The sequence below is a fragment of the Pteropus alecto genome, unplaced genomic scaffold (genome assembly GCF_000325575.1).
Source record: "Pteropus alecto unplaced genomic scaffold, ASM32557v1 scaffold7, whole genome shotgun sequence".
NCBI lineage: Eukaryota > Metazoa > Chordata > Mammalia > Chiroptera > Pteropodidae > Pteropus > Pteropus alecto.
The window spans coordinates 57751046-57766929 of record NW_006494614.1 but is presented as its reverse complement, the minus strand read 5'-3'; the positions used below and the strand labels follow the sequence as shown (position 1 = coordinate 57766929).

At 34.0% G+C, this 15884-nt stretch overlaps 1 protein-coding gene across 2 annotated transcripts in view; it reads right to left on the bottom strand.

The window, feature by feature from the left end:
• Positions 1 to 15884, bottom strand: part of LOC102895568 (N-acetylated-alpha-linked acidic dipeptidase 2) — a 56091-nt gene that overhangs the window by 39591 nt on the left and 616 nt on the right. The window contains exons 2-4 of one of the 2 annotated variants that reach the window (XM_006926708.3): positions 15152 to 15263; positions 3070 to 3256; positions 653 to 755 (exon numbers count right to left, since the gene is read on the bottom strand). In XM_006926708.3, the coding sequence (XP_006926770.1) occupies positions 653 to 755; positions 3070 to 3256; positions 15152 to 15263 (402 nt within the window). The remainder of the gene's footprint in view (positions 1 to 652; positions 756 to 3069; positions 3257 to 15151; positions 15264 to 15884) is intronic. The other variant, XM_025042732.1, reaches the window with a different exon arrangement.

Sequence of the window (15884 nt, the reverse complement as noted above, 5' to 3'; positions counted from 1 at the left end):
GAAAACAAAAGAGAAAAATACTTAATACTGCTATAATTAAAGAGAAAACCAAAGAATAAGTTTGCTCCCCGACACTGCATCATCAAAAATTATCTTTCCTGGCTTGGGCTTAAGAAATAGATCCATGTTGAGTCTATGGAAGTAGTTTGAAAATATTTCAATATATGCAGAAAATCATGTATTTTATTTTACAGAAATTATCAGTGTATACTGAGTCACAGGAAATAGAATAAATAAAAGTCATTTTAAAATTCCAGCTATGTTTAATTTCCAACCATGGTATTAATTTTTAAATTTCTGTAGTGTGATCTATGAAATCATATCTATAAATCTGTAATGAAGTCAGACTACAAACAAAGGAAAAAGCTTCTAAAAACATCTACCACCCTTACTGAACGTTTTTTTGTATTTCAAAGAGTAGCATCTGCTTCAATAGAGTCTGATTTTTATGTATTTATTTTCTTTCTTTTTCTGGTATCCTTTTTTTTTTTCTTTTTTCCTAAATTATTTTTAGGTAGAGTATACATAGCACTGAACCTCAAAGTATGGATCAGGATGTATGATCTTCCTAATTTTGGCTTAGTCCTCTACAGAGGTTTCATATAACAAAGGAAGGTTTAAAGAGTTGAATAAGAAAATGTCTTTTATTTTACCTCTGGCATGCCTTGGGCTGAGAAAGCATTATATGGTGGTACAATATCTGTAACATTCTCATATCCATCTGGTAGAGGCTCAAGGTATGATGTTTTGAAAATCTAGCAAGCATCAAAACACATGAAGTTGGAAATATTCTGCATTGTTATTAAAGAATAATGTATTTTGCCTCAAGTATCCACTTAAGGTTAAGCATCTTGAAACTAGGTTCTGTTATTAAACAGATAAATTTCACTGGCAACAACAAAAAAGAGCTTTATCATTATTGTTGTCTTCAAAATAGTAGAAACTGACATAAATGCATGCAATCTCAGGTAAACAAAAGCTCCCGTATGAAGCATAAAAACAGGCTTCAAAGGGTGGTACTCCCATGATTCTCTTCCTTTTCCAACTATTCCTTTCAGCTTTCTTTGTGGGCTCCTCTTTTTTCAACTGCATTTAAATAACGTTTCTCTATGTTTTGTCCCCAGTATACTGCTAGCCTCATTTTATATTCTCTTCCTTCATTGACTCTCAAAATTTTATCCATATGCTTACAATGCCTAGCTTTCAAGACTTGTATATTTAAGGGCCTGATACAATTTCAGCTTGGATGTCCAAACTAAAACCAGCAAGATATGAATTTACCTTCTCTCACTCCAGGCCTGATTCTGGGTCTGCATTCCCTACCACTATTAGCATCACTAGCTAGCCACACACCAGATACCAGGACTCTGTCCTCACCTCCTTCCTCCAGGCAATCACACTAATCAAATCCTGCCAATACTGCTTCCTAACTATTTCTCAAATCTATCCCCCTTCTTCATTCCTCCTAAGATCCTAATTCAGGGCTTTGTCTTCTTTTACCTGGACTATTGTCTTAAGACTCCAATTTTAACCCATCGCCTAGTCAGGTGTAATCTACAGACTGCCCAAACTATCTAAAATGCCTCTCTAGACACACACTTCCATTACTTAGGACTTGTCAATGGTTTCCATTGACTAAAATTGAATTCTAAGTTTCTTAGGACTGTGTATAGCCCTTCTATGACCTGTCCCCAAAACATATACAGACCCTTGAGCAACACAAGTTTGAACTGTGCAGTCCATTTACTTATATGCAGATTTTTTTCAATAAATACATTCTATAAATACATTTTCAATGTATTTTATCTTGATTTTCTTAATAACATCTTTTCTCTAGCATACTTTATTGTAAGAATACAGTGTAAAATACATATAACAAAGTGTGTTACTTGACGTTTATGCTATCAGTAAAGCTTCCAATCAACAGCAGACTATTAGTAGTGAAGTTTTGGGAAGTCAAAGTTATACATAGGTTAAGGGTTGACACCCCTAACTCCCATGTTGTTCAAGGGTCAACTGTATACTAGTTTATCTCTTATCATGGCTCATTCTGTATTTTATATTCTTTACATACAGAAAAATCTTTAAATTCTCTCAATAATACTAAACTAGCATATGTCTCCAAGCCTTTGCCAATATAATCTTCTGCCTAGAATTCTCTTATCTTGCTTTTCCATGATAAATCTTCTGCCTAGAATTCTCTTATCTTGCTTTTCCATGATAAATTCTTTAGAATTTTTCATGACTCATCAACTCTTCTCTGACTCCCAGGCTGGTATGGATGAAAAAAAGAGTTCTGCGGAAAATAATTGTACATGGTGTTCTAATTATAAATTCCTAGCTGGGCAGGTCACATTCCAGGCATATAACTTTTTAAGTAAAAGGTTTATCTTTGCCTTAAGCAAACCCTGTCCATTGTTTCTGTGCATCTAGGTTAACACACCTTTGAAATAAGCAGTAACCACTCTCAAGAGAGCACATAACCTTGTTAATTATCCTGTAATGAAATCCCCACCTTGCTTTCTCCCACCTCCACATAACTTTCCTTATGTTCCCTCCTTAATTTTAAATACATAAAGAGCTGCAACCCAGCATATGTCGTCAGTTTGGCTCAAATAAACTCATAAAGATTCTCTACAGGTTTGAATGTTCTTATGTCTACACTGGTCTGTGGCCCTTTCTTTGTAAAGAACCCTAACCATACTCTTCATAGCACTTACCATACTGGTTTGAAACGATGTGTTCCAATGTCTGCCTCACCTTGTTTAAGCAAAGGAACCATGTCCTACTCTTCATTCTGGCCTCATGACCTAGTACTATGCCTAACACATAGTAAACACTGAATAAGTAGTTTGTAACTTATTAACTTTTCTAGGAAATATGAGTTTCATTGCACTATTAAAGTTTTCTCTGTATTAGACACTGATTAGTTTGTAACTTAATGACTTATCTAGAAAATATGAGTTTCATTGCATTATTAACAAGTTTCTTTTTATTTGACTCTAAATTTCAATTCACATTAAAAGGTGGAGTAGTAAAGTACAAGAAGTACCAACACTTTTACATCACCTCAATTCCACGTTCATCCATGATTGATATATAGTTGGCGTTTGTCTCATTAGGGTAAGATAGGAGAACATCATAGTGAACCAGCTTGGCCGAATCCAGTCCAAATTTCTCCCACTGGGTTTGAATTTTCTTGGCGAGCAATAAATTTTGTTCTGTTCCTGCCAGATGAGGGAGCTTTGTAAAAGAACTAAAGTGAAAATAAAATACAAGTGGAGTTAAAGACTATTATATTCAGATGATGTGCCTAAGAACCATTTTAGATGCATTACTTATACTTTAGGCATTACATTCTCATTTCTATATCAGAGATATAAAAAACTCATCTAGAGATATCAATTGCTAGACTTGTCAGTGAGAGAGAACAGAGTTTGGCACTCTTCAAAATGTGCCTTTGGGGACATTGATTATTTTAAGATGGTTATTTCCAACAAACAAAAGTCTCAGAAAAAACCTTTGACCTTCCACCCTACTGCCTAAAAGGAATTTAGATAGAGGACCTGCTCCAGAAAGGGAGACATCATTGAAACTAGAATTTAATCTGAACTAAGTGTGATAGGCAGGGAGGAATCTAGCAAAACTAATTGATAGGAATTCTCTCCATGTCCCATTGTTAAAGATGGCAGAGCAAACATTTACTTAGCAAACATTTGCTTTTCTATCTCCCTCTAAATTGCCTTCTTATCCATTGAAGTCTCGAAACACAACCCCCTCCCCCATCTTTTCTCCTTAGCTCAAGATGGCATATAAACCTTAACTCCTGATTTGTCATCAGGCTCCACTGGAACTCCATGTGTACATATGTATTAAATTTTGTTATTTTCTCCTGTTGATCTGTCTCATGTTAATTTGATTATTAGTCCAGCCAGAAGAACTTAAAAAAACTAGGAGAAATTTTTATTTTTCTGCCCACTCCAGCTTTTAAATATTTATGAATAACTGCAGTTTTCACATTATGCTCCCCAGAAAAGAACACATTCCATGGTAAACACAATCAGCAAAGGCTTGGGTATGAGAAAACACCCTGGATGAATGTCATGCCTCTATATCAACAGTGTACCTTCCTACTGCTCATTAGTAAATGAAGAAGTTTTGAAAAAAATCATAATCTTTGCAAGACACCAGTTGGGCAGTCTACTTAACATATACGTCTACTATTGTTCTTATCATATTGTATGCACTTGTTTATTTATCTCATTGAAGTTAAAGTCCATGAATTTTTATTTTTATATCCCTTAGGGCTTAATTCCTGCCTGTTATCCAGGAATTATATAATACATGTTTATTGAATTGAATTTGGGCAATGTTCAATTGGTTCTTGGTTTAAATGATCTGGAGCATCAAAGTGATCTCACAAATATAGTCCTTAAAAAGATTCACTTTGAAGTAATATTTTAAAAGAGTTTCCCAAACTTCTTCTCCCTATCAGTAGAGCAATAATACTTTTGTAAATTAGATTTTTAGTTAACTATCAGACTACCAGAAAAGATCAGCAGTAAAGAAAGTTAATGTTTATTGAAAACGTATTACATGCTAGGAACTTCACCAGGTGGTTTCACATGGGTTATCTCATTTAATCCTCATGACTCTTCTTCCATTGTCTCTATTTTGAAAATGAGGCAGCAGAGTACTTAAATAACTTGTTCATGATTTCATAACTATTAAATGCCAAGACTAGAATCTGAAAGTCAGTTGTTTGACCTTGAGAAATAGTGATGTTTTAAAAACATTCGTCTGATCATATTTTTTAATTGCTTAAAATCTTCTGGCTCCCTACGCCCTGCATTATAAACTTCATACTCCAACATGGCATATGGGACTCTTTCTCATCTAATCCACCCTTCAGCATTTTTAGCTTCACATCCCACCACACTCCTTATAAACTTCTCTGCTCTATATCATCTACTATACTCATTTTTCTCTTGAGGTGACCACCTGTTAGCCTTTGCACAAGGTCGTCTCTCAAATAGAAATGTCTTATTTACCTGAACCTCCCTCTATCACTTCTATTCATTCGTCTTTTCCACCTGCAAGCTATTAATCATCCATTAGGACTCCTCAAGCATCTTTTTCTTTGTGAAAATTTCCCTTTCTATAATATTAAATAAAAACTGCAGATTACAGGTATTTAATATCTTAAAGTATCTGTAAAAAAGCATTAATGTTTTTATAGATAAAAGTTTTTTTATATGCATAAAAACAGTGAGGTTGGAAATATTTAATTCCTACTGTGTATCATTTGTAATTGTTTTATTTTCCACAGTGAGCAGATAAAAGTCTTATAATTAGACAAAATATATATTTCCTTAAATTCAAATGAAAGATTAATCATGAACTTTTGCCTCCCATCTTTTAGAGAACACACTGAAATGAAATACAGAAGTCCAAAAAAGAGCAGCAAGGCATAACACCCTTGACTTTACATCTGAATTTCTCCTTATGGTCCATGTTGGGCATTATAGCTCCAGGCATTATATATATATATATGTGTGTGTGTGTGTGTGTGTGTGTGTGTGTGTGTGTGTGTGTATGTGTGTGTGTGTGTGTGTATAAATATATGTGTATATATACATACATACACACACACACACACACATATATATATTTATTCACACTGTGATGTTCAGGACAAAAAAGTACAAACGAGAACAGCTATTTCCTCTTTTGCATTTCTTTTAACAGAGGAAAGCTTTTTATAGATGATATCCACTGAATTTTCCTCCCATTTCATTAGGCATAATAGGGTTATATACCCCTTCTCAAACTAACCATTGCCAGAGGGAAGAGAGGTATAAGGATTGGATTATAGACCCATCAAGAGATCCTCAGGCTGGAAGGAAAATAACCCTTACTGAACACATACCCTCCTGAAGAAGGGCAAACACCCAACAGTTAAGGCTCTGCCAAAAAGAAAATGGCTGAAGAAAAATCAAAGAATTTCCACTATACTTAATTCTTTTAACACAATCTTGAATTCTCCTTATGCTCCTAGACTCTTGCACTGATCATAAATCCTCCAGATTTCTGATCAACAATTCTCTATCCTTATTCCCTTCTCTGAATGTTTGCCTGACCTCCTTGTCTTAATTGGTTTCTTCAGAGAACCCAGCTCTCCTGTAGACTGTTTTATTTCCCATGTCCGCCCCCACTCCCAAATCTCAGGGCTAAAAGATCAGCTAGGAGTCCTTCTTACTCTCCATTGGCTCTTCCAAATATTTTTCCTTTTACTTCTTTCAAAACTAACAACTCTTTTGAAGCTCATATCAAAAGTCACCACCTTCTACATATTCTAGGTGCTATGAAAATTGTGGGTAACTCCTCTTCATTCAAGTATTGGGCTCCTATTTCAATGTATTTCACTCTACTTTTATTCTCTCATCATTCTTGGTACGCAATTTCTGTATTCAATTGGATGTAAAAGAAAGAAAAGGCAACTCCAAAGAGACAATCATCATGCAAACTATCCATATGAAACTTACCACTTTATGCTATATTACACATTAAAACAAAGCAGTGCTACAAGAAACAGATATAAGTTTCAATGTTTGGTCAAGAGCATCACCAAGTTTTGCTTCTGACACCTCATGTAATTTTCTAGGTGATTTCTTTTAGACACATCCTACTGATTCTTTTCCTATATCTCCAAATAAACTCTTCAAAACAGACATTTTTGAATTAGCTTTCTGATATCTGATATGCTTCAGTCATAAATCAGCTCAAATTTCATAAGAACAGTATAGCTGTTTTCATTCGTCATTACACTAAGTCTCTCTAGTTCATCCATGGAAACTAAGATATAATATTCTGATCTCTACTGTATGCACTTCACTTTGCTTATTTGATTCTAGAGTTTAAATGAAATCTCAGAAGGTGAGAAGAGAAAGAATGCTGCAGAAATAATAAACAAAACCTTCCTAAATTAGTGAAATAAATAAATCTACAAAGTCAGGAAGCTCAGAGAACTGTAAACAGAATAAATTTGAAGAAAATTATGCCTAGGCATGTAGTAAAACTGCTGAAAATTAAAGACAAAAATGACATGTTCTATAACTTAAATGACTGTGGACTTCTCATCAGATGCCAATACTAGCCAGAAGACCAAAAAAAAAAAAAAAAAAAAAAAAAAGAAAAAAAAAAAAAAAAAAAATTTTAAAGTTCTGAAAGCAGATAAAAACACAATCATCTTAGAATTCTACATCTAGGGAAAATATGTTTCAAGAATTAAGATGAAATAATGATTTTATAGGTAAAGAAAACTAATCAAATGTGTTACCACCAGAAATGCTTAAGAAAGTTATTCAGATTAAATAGAAATACCACAGATAACCTAAATTTTTGGAAACAAATAAAGATCATTGACAATAATAAACATCTGAGAAATGTTTATCACTTAATTGGCTTTCAATACATACAACTACCCAAAGAAAAAAATTATAACTTTTTTTGTGAGGTTTATATTGTATGTACATATGATATTTCTGACAGCTATAAGATAATGGTAGAGGAGAGAGTAAATGGACATACAGGAATGTGAGTTCTGCATTTTATGTTAAGTGGTATAGTAACATTAAGAATACAGTGGAAAGCTATAGATGTGTAATGTAATCCTGAGAGCATCTTCTAAAAAAATCAATGCAAAGAGATAAACTGAAATAAAATTTCAAATATTCTCCCCACTACCAAAAAGAGAACATAAAATGAAAAGTAAAGGAACAAACATAAAGAAAGCAAACAAAACAATGAAGAAGTAGGCCTAAGTTTTACCATATCAGTAGTTATATGGTAATGGACTAACTACTCAAATTAGAAGGCACACATTACCAGAATGGATAAAATATCAAGTTGCAACTATCTGTTGCCTATAGAGGACATACTTTAATTAAGATTACCAAAATGGATAAAATAGCAAATGGTAAATATATGTTCTCTATAGAAGGTATATTTTAATTGTAAAGAAAATGATAGGTTAAAAGTGAATGGATGAAAGAAAATGTACCATTCAAACATAGTACAAGAAAGCTGGTGTGGCTATATTTATACCAAATAAAATAAAGATAAAGATTATTACCAAAGATAAAGAAGGACATTTCATAAAGAAAAAGGTAGTTCCACCTTGAAGACATAATACCATTAATGTGTATATGCCTAATAAATGAGCATAATATATAAGGCAAAAGTTAACAGAATTAATGGGAAAATAGACAATTTTAAATTCCCAGAGGAGATCTGAACACCCTGATAGAATTTGATCACCCTCCAAAAAAAAAAAAATCAATAAAGAAATAGTACTATAACCGGCTAAAGAAGAAATTTATAATCATGTAAATAGATGCAGAAAATCCATTTGATAATGTTTAATATCCATTCATGATTAAACAAACAAACAAACAAAAAAAACCTCTTAGCAATCTTGTAATAGAGAGTTTCCTTAACTTGATAAAGAACATCTATGAGAAATCTACAGATAATATCACAATGGTAAAACTCTGAATGCTTTTCCCCAAGTTTAGAAACATGGAAAGGATGTTGGCTCTCATCATTTTTATTCAACTTAGTACTGGAATTCCAGTCAGTACAAAAAAAAAAAAAAAGGAGGAGGAGAAAAAGAAGAGGAAAAGGGCATACAGTTTGGAAATCGTCCTTGTTTAAGTATGTCATGATTGTCTACATACAAAATCTTAATTAATCTGCAAAACATTCATAATGTGAGTTTAGACAGGCCATAGGACACAAGAACACTCAAAAACCAATGGTGTTCCTACATAGTAACAATAAACATGTGGAAACTAACATTAAAAACGATATGAATTACATTTGCCCCCCCAAAAAATGATAAAAAACTTAGATATAAGCCTAACCATACAAATACAGAATCTGTATCCAGAACATTATAAAATGTTGATAAAAGAGATAAAAGATGACCTAAGTAATGAGAGAGACTTCCTATGTTCATGAATTGAAAGACTGGACATAGTAAAGATAAGTACCCCCAAACTGCTGTATAAGATTAATGCAATTCTTATCAAAATCCCCTCAAGGATTTTTCTGGACATAAATGTGTTTATAGTTTATATATAAATGCAAAGGATGTAGAATAGCTAAAATAATTGTTTAAAAGAATAAAGTGGGAGGAATCATTCTATGCATTGATAGAATATGATATAGCTTCAATAATCGAGACAGTGTGGACAGAGTGACGTTAGCAGCATGGTTAATGTCAGACTTTCTGGTCTCTCACCTTAAAGTCAGACAACTATAATTCAATAAAAGATTCCCTGGTTAACAAATAAACATGTTCAAGAGATTTGTGCATTGAGACATCCAAAACGACATATCTGAGCAAGCAGGGGAGGAAGGACAGAGCGGCTGCCATCACCAGGGAAAAAAACAAAGCCACAGACATGCAAATCCACTACAGCTCCTCCTCCACTGCCCCTGCCCAGCTTCAACAGAGGCAGTAGAGGTGGAGGTGTCGGGATTACAGCAGGTTGAGAAGGGGCAGAAGCAACATTCCAGGCTGAGCAGCCATACACATTGTGGCTAAATTGAGTGGAAAAAGCAAAGTCTCAGATGCGCCAACCCACCTCCCCCTCTCATACCTCCCCCTGTCTGGTGGAACCAGGTAGTAGCAACTGACACCTCAGATAGTACAGTGCAACTGGTGGCTTCTGGTTGCTGGAAAGCAGCACCGGAAACTCACAGGCCTGGAGCCCCATCACATTCCACCACAGATGGGTGGTGCCCTGAGACCCAGAGGATCTAGTCACAGAGGGGACACCCAACTCTTTGGTGGAATAAAAGGCATTTTCAATGGCTAAGGTGACATCACCCCACAGAGATCCAGGAATTCCCAGCAGTGCAGGTAAGAGAAAACAAAAACTTGTTACTATATCACACCTATTAGAAAACAAAAGAAAGATCTCTACTTATCAACTTGCTAAACTGTTAAAAGCAAAATACAATATTTTAAAAAAATGTAAATCCCTAAAATGCCCAGGCAGAGAAATAATTTATCAAGTATCATAAATAATCAAGTTAATAAGGTGGATCAAAAAGAAAATGAAAAGTCTCCAGAAAACAAACTCAAAGACATGGAAGACTGTGATTTAAATGATAGAATTCAAGATTGCAGTTCTAAAAAGGCTCTAGGAGACACAAGAAATTTCAATCAACTCAGGAATAAAGATACAAGAAAATTCAGAAAGGCAGTTCAATGAGCTCAGGAATTTCAATCAACTCAGGAATAAAAGTAGTACTTTACTAAAGAGATTGAAGGAAACTATAAAACATAACCAAACAGAAATTCTGGAGCTAAAGAACTCAATAAATGAGATGAATAATGAATTAGAGAGTTTAGGAAATAGATAACCAAACAGAAATTCTGGAGCTAAAGAACTCAAATGAGATGAAGAATGAATTAGAGAGTTTAGGAAATACAACAGACCAGGTGGAAAAAAGAATGATCTTAAAAATAAAAATCTAGAAATGAATCGGGTAGAAAAAGAGAATTGAGAGTTAATAAAAAATTAAGTCTACAAGAACTATGACTACATTAGAAAGAAAAATATAAGAATAATGGGTATACCAAAAGAGGTAGAAGAAAACAGCCTATTCAATCTATGAGAACTTCCCAAACCTATGTAAAAAGATGAACCCTCAAATCCAAGAAGCTACAAAAACATCTAATTATCTCAATCCCAAAAGACCTCTTTAAGACGCATTATATTAAAATTGTCAAAAGTTAATGACAAAGAATTTTCAAGGTAGCTGGGTGGGGGGAAGACTAGCCTATAAAGGAAACATCATTATATTATCATTGACTTTTTAAACTGAAACCTTACAAGTTAAGAGATATTAGAATCGAATATTCAGAATGTTGAAAGAGAAATCATCAGTCAAGAATAATATATTCAGCAAAGCAATCCTTTAGATCAGAGGTTCCCAACCCCTGAGCCATGGACCACTACTAAGCCATGGACCACTACTGGCCCATGGCCTCTTAGGAACCAAGCCACACGGCAAGTGAGTGGCAGGTGAGCCAGTGAAGCTTCAACTGTATTTGCAGCCACTCCCCAGTACTAGCATCGCCACCGCTTCAGCTCCACCTCAGATCATCAGGCATTAGATTCTCATAGGAGCACCAGTCCCTGGTGCCAAAAAAGGCTGTGGACTGCTGCTTTAGATATAAAGGAGAAATAAAAAAGACACACAAATGGCCAACGGATATATGAAAATATGCTCAACTTTACTAGCTATAATGGAAATGAAAATCAAAACCACAACAAGATACCACAACACACCTGTGAGAATGGCTACTATCAATAAGATAAGAAATATCAAGTGTTGGAGAGGATGTGGAGAAAAGGAACCCTTCTTCACTGCTGGTGAGAATGTAAATTGGTGCAGCCTTTTGGAAAACAGTATGGAGGTTTCTTGAAAAATTAAGAACAGAGCTACCACAAGACCCAGCAATCCTCTTCTGGGTATCTACTCAAAAAATTTTTAAATACTTATTTGTAATGATATCAGTACTCCTATGTTCATTGCAGCATCATTCACAATAGCTGAGACATGGAAACAACCTAAATGTCCTTCAATAAAGAAGATGTGGTACATATGTACAATGACATACTACTCGGCCATAAAAAATATAATGAAATATTGCCACTTTTGACAATATGAATGGATCTTGAGAGTATCATGCTAAGTGAAATAAGTCAGATGGAAAAGGACAAGAACCATATGATTTCACTCATATGTGAGATATAAAACAGAAAGCAACAAACAAATTCATGGACAACAGTATGGTGATTACTAGAGGAGAGGAGGGAGGTGGGGAATTAAGAGAGTACAGGGGGTCAAATACATGGCGAAAGAAGGAGATTTATCTTTGGGTAGCGAACACACAATGCAATATAGAGGTGATGTTTTATAGAATTACATACCTGAAATATATATAATTTTATAAAGTAATGTTACCCCAATACATTTAATTAAAAATAAGAGTGTGGTACTGAAGGGAATAGATACATAGATCAACAAGGCAGAATTGAAACCCAGAAAAAAACTAAAACATATCCAAACTGATTTTTGACAAAGATGCAAAAGTAATTAAGTGGAAGAAGGATAGCATTTCAACAAATGATGCTAGAAACTGGACATCCACAGGCAGAAGAATGAACCTCAACCAAAGCTTACACCTTAAATAAAAACTAACTCTAAATGAATCACAAACTTTAATGCAAAATGTAAATTATAAAATTTGGGAATGGGGCAGAGAGGAGAAAAGGGATTTAGGGCTAGTCACATAGTTCTTAGACATGAACTCGAAAGTATGTTCCATAAAAAGAAAAACCGATAAACGACCTCGTTAAAATTAAAAATTTTTGACCTGCAAATGACCCTATTAATACATGAAAAGACAAATAACAGACTGGGAAAAATATCTGTACACCACAAAGCCAATAAAAGACTTGTATCTGGAAAATATAAAAACTTCTAAAGCTCAAAAGGAAAAAAAAACTAAAATAGGCGAAACACATGAACAGACATTTCACTAAAGAGATGATGAATAAGCACAGAAAAGATGTTCAATATTATTAATTAATCATTAGGGGAATGCTAATTAAAATCACGGTGAGATATCGCTATACATCTGTCAGAATGAGTAAAATTTAAAATAGTGATAACGCCAATGGAAAATCTAAAATACAGTCATATTCTAAAGTCATTTGGCAAATTCTTCTCAAACTAAAAATGTACAACCTATCAATTTTCACTCTTGGGCATTTGTCCCAGAGAAATGAAAGCCTGTGATCACATAAAACCTGTATATAAATGTTAATAGCAGCTTTAATTATAATATCCAAAAACTGGGGAAAATGCCAGTGTCCTTCAATGAGTGTGAAAAGTTCAACTGTAGAACATCCCCTAAGATGAATAAATAAAGGGACTGAGAGCATCAGTATTTTAAAGATGTTATTTTTCTTCCCAATTCATTTACAGATTCAACTCAATTTTAATCGAAATTCCAGCAGGCTTTTTCGTTTTCTTTTCTTTCTTTCTTTCTTTTCTTTTTTTTTTTTTTTTGGTAGAAATGGATAAGTTGATTCTAAAATTTATTTGGAAATACAATTTTCTTAAAATAGTCAAAGCAATTTTTAAAAAGAGAAATTTGGAGGGTTAACTCTGATTATCAAACTTACTATTAAACTATACTAAACAAGATAGATATTGTGATATTGCGATATACAGATCAAGAGATCAGAAGAAAATATAAAATCCAAACACAGGCCACACATTTTATGGTCAAATGATTTTGAACAAAGATGCCCAGTCAATTCAATTGGAAAAGAACAGGTTTTTCAAAAATGTTGTGGGAATAAATGAATATTTGTATTTAAGAAATCATCAACTCATACCACACACAAATTAACTTAAAGTGAATCACAGACCTAAATGTGCAAGCTAAAATTATAAAACTTCTAAAAGGAAACAGAAGAAAATCTTCACAAATTCTCATAGGCAAAGTTAGATAGCACACAGTATTAAACGTAAAACAAAAATTGGTTAACTGGGCTTAAAAATTCCTGCCTTTCAAAAACTTCACTATGTAAACAAACAAACAAATGAAAGGCTAGCCATAGAACAGAATGAAATATTCATAACACATGTCTGACGAAGGTATTCTATCCAGACTATATAAATAAACACTATAATTCAATAAGAAAACAATTTAGAAGTAGAAAAATTTTTAAGTAGACTCTTTATAAGATATACGAAGTTCAATAAGCACAGGAAAAGATGCTTAACAACAAGAAAATGCAAATTAAAAGCACAATGAGATGCCACTATACACCCATTAGAATTGTTATTATTAAAACAACTAACAATACTAAGTGTTGGCCAGAATGCAAAGCACTGGTACACTCACACATGTTCCGTAGAAATTGGAAATGATACAACCGCTTTTGAAATCTGGCATTTTCTTAAAAAGTTGAAAATGTACTTATCATCAATTCCAAGAGAAATGAAAACATGTCCACACAAAAACTTGTAAACATGTGTTCATAGCAGCTTTATTCACACTAGTCAAAAACTAGAAACAACCCAAAAGCCCATCAACTACACATTGAGTATATTCATACAATAGAATACTAGTCAGGGGTAAAAAACAATAAATTACTGATATATGCAATCTGGATGAATTCTAAATTCATTATGCTGAGTGAAAATGGACACAAAAAACACATAACTGTATGATTCCATTTATATAAAATCCTAGAAAATGTAAAGGAATTCATAGTGTCATAAAACTAATTGCCTAGGGGGATGGATGAAGGGAGGAAAAAACTGCAAAGAGCATAAAGTAAATTTTCTGTATGACTGAGAAGATAGTTTGTTGAGTATAGTATGCATCTGCCAATACTCTCAAAATGTAGGTTATATATGATGCAGTTTATTTGTGTAAATTATACTTCGAAAAAGCTGAGGTATTTCTAATGACACTCCTTTAAGAGTCTGAATATAGAAATAAATGTCATGGTGACTACCTTACACGAGTTCTTAATCACTCCCCCAAATATCACGCTTTTTCATGCTTAGAGACTGGTGGGTTTGCACTGACTCTTTTGCTTCCATTTTCTTCTATTTGTATTACTTATATTTGCAAACTGGGATAGAAGTTTAATTTGTGGCAGGCAATCTGAAACTTTAACCTCCTTTCCTCTAAAGCAGAGTTTACAACCATAAGTCTTCCTGACATAATGTTTAAATAACATTGCTGATTAAATCCAGGCATGGGGAGCAAAGAATAACATTATCAGCCCAAAGTTACATGAAGTTGCAAAGAAACATAAAGCAATCAGATACTTTTTTCTGTAGATGAAGTTAGAAAAAGAACACTCCTGCAACATTAAAATAGATTTTACCTTAAGAGTAGTTTAAAAGGTCATTTCAAACTACCGTAAGTGAATATAGTATCATATAATTTCACACAAAGACTACCATCAGTTTTGATACACTTCTCACTCTTCAATATTTTAAATACTTTATTTTTAGGATCAAATATCCAAAACTAATTTACCGAAGAAATGATTTAATATTTTCAGCTTTCATCTCGGATACCAGATTCCACCGTATACTTTGATGATAGCGCAGTGAAGTGGTCGTTTCTTTGAGAGGCTTAATAAACCACCCTGGGGAAGAATACACACATGATTGCTTTTAATTTTTATAAAAACTACAAACAAACAAACAAAACAAACAAGCCCTTCCTTAAGAAACAAATCATGGTGAGCTTTATAAACATATTCATATTAAATGTAAAAAATCTTCAAATTCTGCTGTGTAGTGTAATTCTGAGGTGGTTAAAACAAGTTTTATATAAAGTTCTTTTCATTTTCCCACATGTTGCCCATCAAGGCAAGGGCCTTTGCCTTTCTTGTTCTCCCCGGGGTCTAGTTCTTAGTGCAGTACCTGACACACAGGGAGCATTCCACAAATATTCAACAAATGATGAAGGAAGAGAAGTTTTTTCAGTGCTGCCCATGTTAATTGCAAGTTTTGACTCATTAATGATGCTTGGAACTGAAACCATCGTTTTTCATCTCTGAGGACTGCGACAATTCAAAATTGTCTTTCCATCAGCGGTTATCAGTACCCTGAACTCAGTGAACAGTTAATAAATCCGGATTTCAGTCACACTTTATTAGGAAGGCCCGAATGCATTCCATTCGGTTTCCAGTTTGGCTGAAATTCACGGAGTTCTCCACCCCGACTGAGCTCAGCGGGCGGGTGAAGCCAGCACAGTCGGACCC